This window comes from Eriocheir sinensis, chromosome 8, assembly GCF_024679095.1.
Source record: "Eriocheir sinensis breed Jianghai 21 chromosome 8, ASM2467909v1, whole genome shotgun sequence".
NCBI classification, from domain to species: domain Eukaryota; kingdom Metazoa; phylum Arthropoda; class Malacostraca; order Decapoda; family Varunidae; genus Eriocheir; species Eriocheir sinensis.
This window is the reverse complement of record NC_066516.1, coordinates 863479-877125: the sequence shown is the minus strand read 5'-3', so window position 1 is coordinate 877125 and position 13647 is coordinate 863479. Positions and strand designations below refer to the sequence as shown.

The following is a 13647-nucleotide window of genomic DNA, read 5'->3' as shown; positions in this document are numbered from 1 at the left end:
CTGGCCAGGGTACAGAATCTTATGTATAGTCAGACTTCTGCTTCAACACCCAGACTGGGTCAGACATATGTTAGGAAACTCCAGACATGGCTGGACCCCAGGTTATTGGCCCAGACTTCTATTTTGATTCATGGCCTTGACTTGGCATATGTGTGACAATTGTGGGACCCCAGATTTTGTCCGGGAAATCAGATAAACTGGAAATTGAGGTAAAGATAAAAGTAAAGTTAGGTGCATGTGCTATAGTTACATGTGGCTGTGGTGCTCATCTCTGTACCATTGGCCCTTTGAGCCTCTGGTAGGTTATCTCAGGACATGGACTATTGAGAAGTCTAGCTTTGCCATAATTTTCCTTCCCCAGGTTTCCCTAGGTACCAATTTATTGACAAACCCGAAAAGGAGGATGAACAGCAGGACGAGGTGAACGCATACTGCCCGGACTGGGATTCAAACCCGGGCCCGCTTAGCTGTAGTCAGGCATGCTAATCACTGCTCAATGGAGGCGTGTGGAATTCGAGGGTTGAGTGTAGAGTGAAAGAAAAGGTTTAAGGTGTTATATGAGGAACAGACTCATTCACAACCAGTTGTTTCAAGTTCCTCTGTGTTAATTCGTTATGTACAGGAAATAGCTTTAAATTATTTTTTAATAGATTATTTCAACTGATTTACTTTTAAATATTAAGACTGAAAATTAAAACAAAAAACAACAACCCAAAACCTAATACAAAAGGTTGGGTTAGAAAAAAAAAAGGGGGAGGGGGTCATTCCCAACACTGTTTACATTAAAGTAGCAACTGTAATACAAGAAAATGTGCCCAAGAAGAAAGACTGTAGGGAGATCTTAACCCTCTCGGGCACCATAAGTTTCAATTAGTTTCCTTTTCTGCGCTCATTTCAAACATCGGGTCTCTCGCCGATCGAGGCAGATTTTATTGCGCACCAAAAAATTTTGATTCTCAGCTACTTTCTTCCCCCAAACCTGCATTTATCATTATACATATTATATCAATGGCTTCCTTATTTGTTGTAGTTTTTCATGAATCAATAAAGAAGTAATAATAGTAATTCATAGGACTGTTTATGTACATGAAATAAAGTGCGCATAAACAATTTTTCTACTTAGGCCATGTTCCCACCTCCATAACTAAAAACTTTGCGGGTCAACTTTTCAAAGTAGACGTATTTATGATAGCAGAATTTTATCAGGATTCTTATGGTTCCTTCAAATCTCCAATCGGACAATTAGCACCATGAAATATTTGCGGAGATGCCATTGGCGTCCCGGTGCGCAAGAGGGTTAATTGTTTTAAACCCTTTCCATCCGTGATGCAGACATTGGCATCACAGTATGGAAAGGGTCAAGAGAAAATGGAAGAGGATTAATCCTCTTCTAAAACTCTCAATCCTCCTCTAAATTCCTCTTAATCCTCTTCCATTTCCTCTTAAAAGGTTTAGAAGAGGATTAAGAGGAAATGGAAGAGGATTAAGAGGTTTACAAGAGGACTAACCTTTCCATACGGTGATGCTGTCAGATGCCCGTCGGACGCCGATGTCGGCGTCACCGGACTGAAGGGGTCAAAATTTTAATGTATGTGTATGTATAACTTATGTAAAATTTAACCATGGTTAATATAAAAAAAACAATAATAATAATTAAGCTGTTTTTTTTTGTTTCGTTTAGTTTTCTTTTGCATTTTTTTTTTCTGGGCAGGGTTTTAATGCCAACCCTGGGTGAAGGTCAGGCAGGAAGTGACATGGTCACGGTGTCCTTGACCACTGACAACATTGGAAAGCAATTCTGCCACATATGTAATTCATACAATTCATTACTATTATCCTAAAATGCAACACATTCATAGCTATATAACCTTATTTAAGTCTCCCATGACTATTGACAACTGGGTTTTATGCTTCTCCAATACTACTTCCACATCCTTGTAGAGCTTTTCTACTTCATTGTCATTATAAGTTGATGTTGATGCATACTTAAGTCTGGAGTCTTAAAAGTTTCTATTTTCTATTCAGTTTGCCAATGATTCCTACTACTCTTTTGTTGATACTGAAGAATTATTCTACATTCCTTGCTATCCAATAAACCAACTCAATGATCCTTTCAATCTGCAAGACCTTCTAACTTCTTCTCAATTTCTGCAACATTCGCAGTCTTCGTTCTAATTTTCATTCTGTGGAACACCCTCTCTCCTCTAAACCTCACCTTCTCTTCTTCACCGAAACACAGGTTTCTGAGGATACTGACAGCAATCTCTACTCTGTTCCCTCCTACTATCTCTATCCTAAATTTCAATCCAAAGCTGGATGTTGCACCAACATGCGCAACGACATCACTTGCCCTCGTGCCCACGACCTTGACTCTTCAGAATTTTCCACCGTCTGGCTAAGACTTCATTGTTATTCTACTACTAAATACATCTGCGCTATTTATCTCTCACCTAACTCTACTAACTATGGAAAATTCTTTGACTACTTGAACTCTAAAGTTGAGTACATCTCGACCCACTCTCCCTTCACTGAAATCTCCATCTTGGGAGATTTCAATGTTCACCACCAGCTTTGACTTTCATCCTCTTTCACTGACAAGCCTGGTGAACAAGCCTACAACTTTGCTCTCCTCAATGATCTAGAGCAGTTGGTTCAGCACCCTACACGTATTCCCGACTGTCTTGGAGACAGGCCCAACATACTGGATCTCTTCCTTACCTCTAATCCTTCTGCTTACTCTGTCAAACTGTTCTCTCCGTTGGGCTCCTCTGATCACAACCTTATTTCTGTATCCTGTCCTATCACTCCTGTACACCCTCTGGACCCACCGAAGAGGAGATGCTTCTGGCATTTTGCTTCAGCTCAGTGGGACGACCTGAGGATGTACTTTTCTGAATTCACGTGGAATGATTACTGCTCCCAGGATAAGAGACCTCTCTGTGTGTGCCGAGCGCATCACAGAGGTGATTGTCTCTGGAATGGAGGCATACATTCCACGTACTTTCTCTACTTCTCATGCTAAAAAGCCTTGATTTAATCACGCTTGTTCTCATGCTGTCAAAGATAGAGAGGCAGCTCACAAAAGGTACCAGAGCCTTCGAACTCCCGCTAACCACAATCTTTACATTTCTGCCCGGAATCGTGCCAAATTTATTCTCCGACTTACCAAAAACTCCTTCATTGATAGAAAATGCCAAAAACCTTGCTTTTTCTAACTCTTCCCGTGACTTCTGGCATCTAGCCAAAAACATCTCCTCCAACTTCACTTTTTCATCTTTCCCTCCACTCCTCAGTCCTGACGGCAACACCACTGTCTCATCTATTTCTAAGGCTGAACTCTTCTCTCAAACGTTCTCTAAAAACTCCACTCTGGACGATTCTGGGCATATTCCTCCTACTCATCCCCCCTCTGACTCCTTTGTGCCTGTTATTAAGATTCTTAAGAATGATGTTTTCTATGCCCTCTTTGGCCTCAATCCTCAGAAGGCTTATGGACCTGATGGAGTGCCTCCTATTGTCCTTATAAACTGTGCCTCCGTGCCGTCACCCTGCCTGGTCAAACTCTTTTGCCTCTGCCTGTCAACATCTACCTTTCCTTCCTGCTGGAAGTACGCCTTCATACAGCCTGTGCCTAAGAAGGGTGACCGCTCCAATCCCTCCAACTACCGTCCTATAGCTTTGCTTTCTTGTCTATCTAAAGCTTCTGAATCAATCCTTAACCGGAAGATTCAAAAGCACCTTTCCACTTCTGACCTTCTATCTGATCACCAGTATGGGTTCCGCAAGGGGCGTTCTACTGGTGATCTCCTTGCCTTCCTAACTGATTCTTAGTCATCCTCTCTTAGCCGTTTCAGTGAAACCTTTGCTATTGCGCTGGACATATCAAAAGCTTTTGATAGGGTCTGGCACAAATCTTTGCTTTCCAAACTACCCTCCTACGGTTTCTATCCTTCTCTCTGTACCTTTATCTCCAGTTTCCTCTCTGACCATTCTATTTCTGCTGTGGTAGACAGTCACTGTTCTTCCCCTAAACCTATTAATAGTGGTGTTCTGCAGGGTTCTGTCCTATCTCCCACTCTCTTCCTGTTATTCATTGATGATCTTCTTTCCAAAACGAACTGTCCTATTCGTTCTTACGCGAATGACTCTACTCTGCATTACTCAACTTCGTTTAATAGGAGACCCACCCAACAGGAATTAAATGATTCCAGGCTGGAGGCAGCAGAACGCTTAGCCTCAGACCTTACTATTATTTCCGATTGGGGCAAGAAGAACTTCGTGTCCTTCAATGCCTCAAAAACACAGTTTCTCCACCTATCCACTCGACACAATCTTCCAAACAACTATCCCCTATTCTTTGACAACACTCAGCTATCACCTTCTTCAACACTAAACATCCTCGGTCTATCCTTAACTCAAAATCTCAACTGGAAACTTCATATCTCTTCTCTTACTAAATCAGCTTCCTCGAGGCTGGGCGTTCTGTACCGTCTCCGCCAGTTCTTCTCCCCCGCACAGTTGCTATCCATTTACGGGGGCCTTGTCCGCCCTCACACAGCTCTCTTGGACAGAGTGGAGTCTAAGGCTCTTCGTCTCATCAGCTCTCCTCCTCTTACTGATAGTCTTCTACCTCTTAAATTTCGCCGACGTGTTGCCTCTCTTTCCATCTTCTATCGATATTTTCATGCTGACTGCTCTTCTGAACTTGCTAACTGCATGCCTCCCCCCTTCCCGCAGCCTTGACACACATGACTTTCTACTCAAGCTCATCCCTTTACTGTCCAAATCCCTTACGCAAGAGTTAACCAGCATCTTCACTCTTTCATCCCTCACGCTGGTAAACCCTGGAACAATCTTCCTTCATCTGTATTTCCTCCTGCCCATAGCTGGGCGTTATCGCGATACTTTATCGCTGATAACAAAATCGGATTATCGACCATCCGCTACTTATTTAAATATATATCGGTATCTTCGTTACTTTTGTAACCAAACTAGCGATAATCGCTACTTTTTTTCCGCCTCTCAGAAAAAAACGTTGTCTCCCTACTGCGCATGCGTGGCCCGGTGTTGTATGAAAAAACTTCGGGGTATGAAATATCTTCGGTGATGAGATTTCATACTTAGATTATGAAAATTAAAACACAAGGTTATTTTTTTTTATGCTACTCAAAAATCAATATATCATAGAGAAAAATCATTTAACTTTGCCCCAAAAATGATTATTCACTGCCTCAAATTTGATATTTCATATTCGTTTGTGACCATGCCATGATACTGAAGGCACCCGGTGTTGTGTTATTTGGTGTCCCATCGTCAAAAGCTGGCGCTTTTGTTTACAAACACTGGTCTCTCGTGAACTGCGCATGCTCAGACCATCAAGTGTAGACCTGTACAGTCTCACAATACTTTTTTAACACATTAAGAGTTGCTGGAAAGCTGAATCAAACATACAGTACCACCATCCTCGCTGTTTCTAGAACGACGTACACTCTGTATATATAAATACAACTCGTACAGAGTGTCGTTCTAAAAACAGCGAGGATGGTGGTAGTGGTACTATATGTCTGATTCAGCCTTCCAGCAACTCTTAATTACGGTTTAAAAGCTTTGTGAGACTGTACAGGTCTACGCTTGCTGGTCTGAGCATGCACCGTTCACGAGAGACCAGTGTTTGTAAACAATTTTTGACGGTGGGGACGCCAAATAACACAACACCGGTTCAGGCATTTCTAGTATATGTATACGTGTCAACGTGTGGTTTTAAGGTTTTGTAAGTTTCCTAAAATACAGATAATGAAAATTTGAATTCATCAATGTTGTTCTATCTGAAATATCAGTATCGTTTTCGCCTATCGGACTTATAGCTAGCTAGTATCGGAATTGTGGATTTATATCGGGTATCGGTTATCGCCTATATTTGTGTCTCTAGTTAACGAATATCGGTTATCGCCGTTAAGGTTTTTCATTATCAGTTATCGGTTATTGGGAATAAGGTTTTCTGTTATCGTGCCCAGCTATGCTCCTGCCTACGACTTGAACTCTTTCAAGAGGAGGGTATCAGGACACCTCTCCTCCAGAAATTGACCAATCTTTTGGCCATTCCTCTAACTCTTTTTAGGAACAGTGCGTAGCAGGCTTTTTTTTGTTAACATTTGTTACCTTTTTTTATGCCCCAGAACTGACTCCTCTGCTGAAAAGAAAAAAAAAACCTAAAACTAAGAAGACTTTCACAGTACATTATATGTCTGAAACTCAATATGTACTATGAATGCTTCACCCGTCCTCCTACCCTCACTGAGACCTATGATATCCCACTTAGAACCTTTCAGTTCTTCAAGTAATTCAGGCAAGTTATCTTCACTTTCTATATTCCTAACCTTGTAAGTTGATAACGTTAGATTTCAGATGCATATTGATTTTACCCAGAGATTATTAGCATCCCCAACTCTGGAACAGGTCTGGCTGCTACTGTGGAGAGTTGCTCCATTGCTGATGGGGATTGGGAGTTGTTGTACAGTAGAGTTAAATATCATTGTTGGGAAGAGCGGTCTGTACTGCACCAGAGTGGCCAGGTCTCACCTGGTGAGTTGCTTTTTGGTTCCACTTTATTTATAACATTTGGTGGAGCCCTACATATCTATTGAGGGTCCCATAGTCTGTGCCATCCTTGGATGGAACCTCCAATACTATGTGGCCTCCCCAGTTCCCCATCTGGAGACACATCAATTAGCAGTGTGATCCTGCCACTGGAAAGTATATACACAACTGAACTATCTTCAAGATGGGCCACTTAAGTCTATCCAGCATTAGCTGCTTGCTGACTGTAATTATATGCCTGTATCAATTAAATTTATCCTAATTTTATGTGTGTCAACCTAAATTTGGTTAGCCAATGAATGTTGTTCATTTGTTCAATAATCTACCTTAAACCACTCAAGTGTAAGAAAAAAGTTTGAGGTTATTACAGCTGAATAGGACTTTTTTTTGTTGTTGTTGTTAAAACTGCTAAACTCTTCTTATGACGATTGAAATGGAATGGTACCATACATACTTTTTTCAACACATCATATTTTAGTGAATTTCTGGATTGAGCAACTTATCATCTATTTAGAAAAAGATATTTACACTATGTATTTCAATAATCTCTACATGAAGAAAAAGAAACAAAATTGCTTTATTTACCTCTGGGTATTAGCTGCTGCTGAAATATTTCATGGTCATCTGGATGTATAACATTGTAAATGCTGTGACCAAGCAAGTCAACCTGCAAAGTACATCAATATTATTTACAAGTGCTGACTAATAGCAAAGAGTTTTACATTACTTTAACCATAAGTTTCAACACTGTATTACTATTAAAATATAGAACTATGTAATAGCCTATCATATTTTTTTTACTTATACACTTAATAAATGAAACATGAGATTTTCATATAATGCTATTTGTTTACTGTGTTCAAAATATTGGGGGCTTCTAAAGATTAACCAAAAGAAGGCATTTTGTTACATCTAAATTAAGTCTGCAGCATACAGTATCATCTCACCTGACTATGGCCAAAAAACTGGTCAACAGCCTCTGTGACGTAGACAACCCGACCAGTTGAAGTCACCACAAGTAGAAAGCCACCAACAGCCTGTGGAAGTATGAATCACAGTTATGACATCCTCTCAATAACAAATGGATTGTTTGGTCTTTCGTTTTACAAATGAAGGTATATAAATAACATTTTCATTGGAAATATTCAGGCTTTTATGAAATGTATGAATTTAATCTTAATTTCTTTTTAATAAAGGAAATTAGAAAGAATACAAGGAACAGCAACAAAAATGGTTCCAAAAGTAAACGATTTCTCTTATGAATAGATTGTGGAAAATGAATTTGACAACTCTGGAAGAAAGAAAACTAATTTTAAGGTGAGATCTAACTACCATACATATACTAGTAAATGGTTTTGAAGAGACAGATAGACAAAATATGCTATCAACAGAGAGCAAGGAGCAAGACAGCTAAGGGGACAAAGTATGAAGTTGATGAAAGGAAGATGCTTAAGTAATGTCAAGAAATTCAGCTTTCTGTACAGAGCAGCAGATGCATGGAATAGATTAAGGGAAGATGTGGTGACAAAGAGTGTCAAACAGTTCAAGGAAAGACTGGAAAATTATAGATATGGAGATTCCCGGGACCATAAGTGTAGCTCAGGCCCTATATACTAAAACTAGGTAAATGTTATATATATATATATATATATATATATATATATATATATATATATATATATATATATATATATATATATATATATATATATATATATATATATATATATATATATATATATATATATTTTTTTACATCGCAGCCTATTGCGCCGGTAGGCTTCTTCCTGGTGGGGCCTGATGGTCGGCCCAGCCTGTTCTGGCACAGGCGAGTGTTTATAGTGGTGCCATCTTGCATTGGCTCATGCTGCCCTCCCACATATACACCTTAAGGTCTGTCATTTGTGAGCTCTTTCATTTGAGGAGGGCAGTGCTGGTTGGTGATCCTGAGTCTATCTGTGGTCAGACCATGGCGAATAACACTCAAGAGCCATTCCTAAAGATCTGTCACCTGAGCTCCAAAGTTCATTTGGGAAGGGTGCTGGCTAACGATCGCGAGTTCAGAGTGTGATCAGACCATGGTGAATCACACACACACACACACACACCAAGATTGTATGCTTAACGGAAACAAAGCCGAATGAGGGCATTCAAATAGTGTTTGATAATAATCATAATGTATGAAGGAAGGATAGAAAGGGTAAAGGTGGTGGAGGAGTGATGATAATGATGAGGAAGGAGTTATTAGTGAAGTCAGTATTATATGGAAAAGGAAAGGCAGAAATAGTGAGTGTAAATCTGGAGGACAGAAACAGAGAAATGATGACGATAATTATATAATAACAACCTATATACCACCAAGAACTAACTCATGGAACAGGGAAGAATATGAGACCATGATTGAAGATTCCATCCAGAGTTTGAGTAGACTACTCAAAGCTAATCAAAAGTCTTGTTAGTTGGAGATTTTAACTGTAAGGAGATAAATTGGTAAATATTTGAAAGTGGAAGTAGTGAAACGGCATGGGGGGAAAGATTTTTAAGATTGGCGATGGAAAACTTGATGATGCAATGGGTGAAGGAAAACACGAGATTCAGAAGTGACGACAAACTGGCGAGACTGGACCTGGTGTTAACAAAGGGAATGCACTTGTTGAATGAATTAAGGTATGGGTGCCCCCTGGGAAAGAGTGATCACGTGATACAAGAGATGGAAACAGAGGAGGAAGGAAGTGAGGGGGATGAATCATATAAAAGAAACAGGTTAAACTATAGAAAGGCAGACATGGAAAATCTCAGGAAATACTATGGAGAGCTGGACTGGGAAGAGTTAATGAGAACAGGAGAGGTGCAAGAAAAGTATATTTTTCTGGAGGCGTATAAATCAGGAGTTATGAAATATGTACTAGAATATAAACCCAAAGAGAAAGGAAAAAAGAATTGGTTTAATGCAAGATGTGCTGAGGCAAAAGAAAAAAAGGCAGCGTGGAAGAGATTGAAAAGAAATAAAAAAACAAAGGAATAAAGAAGATTTTAAAATTGTGAAAAATGAATACATGAAAATAAGGCGAGAAAAAGAGAAAGGATATGAAAAGGATAGTCGAAAAGTGCAAGGAAGAATCTAAACTGTTTTATTGACTCATAAATGAAAAAAATAAACAAAGGGAAACAATAAAAAGATTGAGTGATGGGAATATAATAATTGAAGATCCTAAAGACATGATTGAGCTACTAAACAAAAAGTTCCAGCAAGTTTTTACAAAAGAACCACGACTGAACGAACCACAAGAAAACAAGATAAATGTTCATATGGATGAAGTCATAGTGACTAAAGAGAAGATATACAAAATAATGGAGGAGCTGGAAGAGAGGAAAGCAGTTGGACTGGATGGAGTCTCAGATTATTTACTGAAAGAATGCAGAAATCAGCTGGTTGGACCAGTATATGATATCATAAAATGCTCAATAACAACTGGTAAAGTACCAAAGGAGTGGCAGAGGGGTGAAGTGGTCCCTATATACAAAAGTGGAAAAAAGGAAGAACCTCTGAACTACAGACCTGTATCATTGACCAGTGTAGTATGTAAAATATGTGAGAAAGTGATAAAGAAGCAATGGACGAGATTTCAAGAAGAGCATAATATATTCACAAGTAAACAATATGGCTAAGGGCACTCATGTGTAACAAACTTACTGAGCATTTACTCAAGAGTGACAGATAAAATACAGGAGAGGGACAGATGGGTTGATGGCATTTACTTGGACCTGAAGAAGGCGTTCGACAAAGTTCCACATAAAAGACTACTATGGAAGCTGGAGAATAAAGGAGGATTGGAAGGGAAAATGATGAACTGGATGGAAAGTACTTAAGGGGAAGAGAGACGAGAACAGTGGTAAAGGACATGAAATCGGAATAGAGAATTGTAGATAGTGGAGTGCCTCAAGGATCAGTATTGGCACCATTACTTTTCCTAGTACAGACGCCCCGCTACAGTATTTCCACGTGAGAGTGGCCGATGGGGTAGTGGTGGCTGCAGAGGAAACGAGAGGTGTTGAGTGTGTGTGGCAAGGTGCGGGGCAGGGCTAACCCCGCAGCCGCCAGACCCCATTGACCAGTTTCACATGGTAATAGTACAGCGACGATCGCCGCTCATTGGTAACGATCAAAACAAAGGAAAGTGACCGTGAAAACGGCCCTAAATCCCAATATTATACATTTAAAATCCTTGATACTTACTGGGACCTGTCAGAACTGGTCCTTCTTATTAGAGACTCGAGGCGACTGCTTTGAGAAGTAAACAAACATGGCGGAGACTGGCAGAGGAGTAACGGGTATAAATTTTTTTTTTTTTTTTTTTTTTACAATAAAGGACCAGCTCAAGGGCACAAAAAAAGAAAATAATAATAAAAAAGCCCGCTACTCGCTGCTCTCCCAAAAAAATCAAAAGAGGTGGCCGAAAGAATGGTCAATTTCGGGAGGAGATGTGTCCTGATACCCTCCTTTTGAAAGACTTCAAGTCGGGGGGCTCCCGTGGTCCCGTGGTAGAGTCTCCGCCTTGCGCTTCGGCGGGTTGCTAGAGCGTGGGTTCGAGAGTCGAGACCTATCCTGTGCCATGGGGGTGGAAAGGTGGGCTCTTTCCGACACCCTCAGCCCCGTTGTTGGGCCTCCTCCTTGAAAATAATTGGGTATCTCTCTACCAGCCGTTTGGGGGGTTGCGCGGCATGCACCGCCTTCCTCCATTGGGGTATATCCCCAACGAAAAAAAAAAAAAAAAGTTCAAGTCGTAGGCAGGAGGAAACCCAGATGAAGGAAGATTGTTCCAGAGTTTACCAGCGTGAGGGATGCAAGAGTGAAGATGCTGGTTAACTCTTGCATAAGGGGTTTGGACAGTATAGGGATGAGCATGAGTAAAAAGTCGTGTGCAGCGGGGCCGCGGGAGAGGGGGAGGTTTGCAGTTTAGCAAGTTCAAAAGAGCAGTCAGCGTTGAAATATCGATAGAAGATAGAGAGGCAACATCGCGGCAGAATTTAAGAGGTAGAAGACTATCAGTAGGAGGAGGAGAGCTAATGAGACGAAGAGCCTTAGACTCCACTTTGTCCAGAAGAGCTGTGTGAGTGGAGCCCCCCCACACATGAGATGCATACTCCATACGAGGGCGGACAAGGCCCCTGTATATGGATAGCAACTGCGCAGGGGAGAAGAACTGGCGGAGACGATACAGAACGCTCAACCTTGAGGAAGCTGATTTAGCGAGAAGTTTCCAGTTGAGATTTTGAGTTAAGGATAGACCGAGGATGTTTAGTGTTGAAGATGGTGACAGCTGAGTGTTGTCGAAGAATAGGGGATAGGTGTTTGGAAGATTATGTCTAGTTGATAGGTAGAGAAATTGAGTTTTTGAGGCATTGAAGGACACAAGGTTCCTTCTCCCCCAATCGGAAATGATAGCAAGGTCTGAGGTTAAGCGTTCTGCAGCCACCAGTCTGGAGTCGTGTACTTCCTGTTGTGATGGTCTTCTATTGAAAGAAGTTGAATAATGCAGAGTTGAGTCGTCGGCGTATGAGTGAACAGGACAGTTTGTTATGGAAAGATCATTGATGAATAACAGGAAAGAGAGTGGGTGATAGGACAAAGCCCTGTGGAACGCCACTGTTGATAGGTTTAGGGGAAGAGCAGTGACCGTCTACCACCGCAGAGATAGAACGGCCGGAAAGGAAACCGGAGATAAAGGAACAGAGAGAGGGATAGAATCCGAAAGAGGGCAGTTTAGAAAGCAAAGACTGGTGCCAGACTCTATCGAAGGCTTTCAATATGTCTAGCGCAACAGAGAAAGTTTCACCGAAACGGCTAAGAGAGGATGACCAAGAGTCAGTTAAGAGAGCAAGAAGATAGCCAGTAGAACGCCCCTTACGGAATCCATACTGGCGATCAGATAGAAGGTTAGAAGTGTAAAGGTGCTTTTGAATCTTCCGGTTAAGGATTGATTCAAAAGCTTTAGATAGACAGGAAAGAAAAGCTATAGGGCGGTAGTTTGAGGGATTGGAACGGTCACCCTTCTTAGGCACAGGCTGAACAAAGGCATACTTCCAGCAGGAAGGAAAGATAGATGTTGATAGGCAGAGACGAAAGAGTTTCACCAGGCAGGGTGTCAGCACAGAAGCACAGTTTTTAAGGAAAATAGGAGGCACTCCATAAGGTCCATAAGCCTTCTGAAAGTTGAGGCCAGAGAGGGCATAGAAAACATCATTTGGAAGAATCTTAATAACAGGCATAAAGGAGTCAGAGGAGGGATGAGTAGAAGGAATATGCCCAGAATCGTCCAGGGTGGAGTTCTTACAGAAAGTTTGAGCGAAGAGTTCAGCTTCAGAGACAGATGAGACTGCAATGCTGCCGTCAGGGTTAAGGAGAGGAGGGAAAGAGGAAGAAGTGAAGTTGGAGGAGATATTTTTGGGTAGATGCCAGAAGTCACGGGAAGAATTAGAAGAAGCAAGGTGTTGACATTTTCTATTAATGAAAGAAGTTTTGGTAAGTCGGAGAATAGATTTGGCACGATTCCGGGCTGAAATGTAAAGATCAAAGTTTGCGGGAGTTCGAAGGCTCTGGAACCTTTTGTGAGCTGCCTCTCTATCTTTAATAGCACGAGAACAAGCATGATTAAACCAAGGCTTTTTAGCATGAGGAGCAGAGAAAGTACGTGGAATGTATGCCTCCATTCCAGAGACAATCACCTCTGTGATGCGCTGAGCACACACAGAGGGGTCTCTCTCATGGAAGCAGTGATCATTCCACGGGAAATCGGAAAAGTACATCCCCAGGTCGTCCCACCAAGCTGAAGCAAAATGCCAGAAGCATCGCCTCTTCGGTGGGTCCAGAGGATGTACAGGAGCGATAAGACAGGATACAGAAATAAGGTTATAATCGGAGGAGCCCAACGGAGAGAACAGTTTGACAGAGTAAGCAGAAGGATTAGAGGTAAGGATGAGGTCTAGAATGTTGGGCCTGTCTCCGAGACGGTCGGGAATACGATTAGGGTGCTGAACCAACTGCTCTAG

The 13647-nt window shown here is 41.3% G+C and overlaps 1 protein-coding gene across 15 annotated transcripts in view; it reads right to left on the bottom strand.

The window, feature by feature from the left end:
- Nucleotides 1-13647, bottom strand: part of LOC126995363 (aryl hydrocarbon receptor nuclear translocator-like protein 1) — a 236414-nt gene that overhangs the window by 195876 nt on the left and 26891 nt on the right. For 14 of the 15 annotated variants that reach the window (XR_007750210.1, XR_007750211.1, XR_007750213.1 and 11 more), the window contains exons 3-4: nt 7545-7634; nt 7183-7264 (exon numbers count right to left, since the gene is read on the bottom strand). Coding sequence is in view for 7 of the 15 variants with exons in the window: in XM_050854843.1 (XP_050710800.1) it covers nt 7183-7264; nt 7545-7634 (172 nt within the window). In the remaining 8 variants the exon portion in view is untranslated. Of the gene's footprint in view, nt 1-7182; nt 7265-7544; nt 7635-10834; nt 10899-13647 lie in introns of those variants that run through there. The other variant, XM_050854849.1, reaches the window with a different exon arrangement.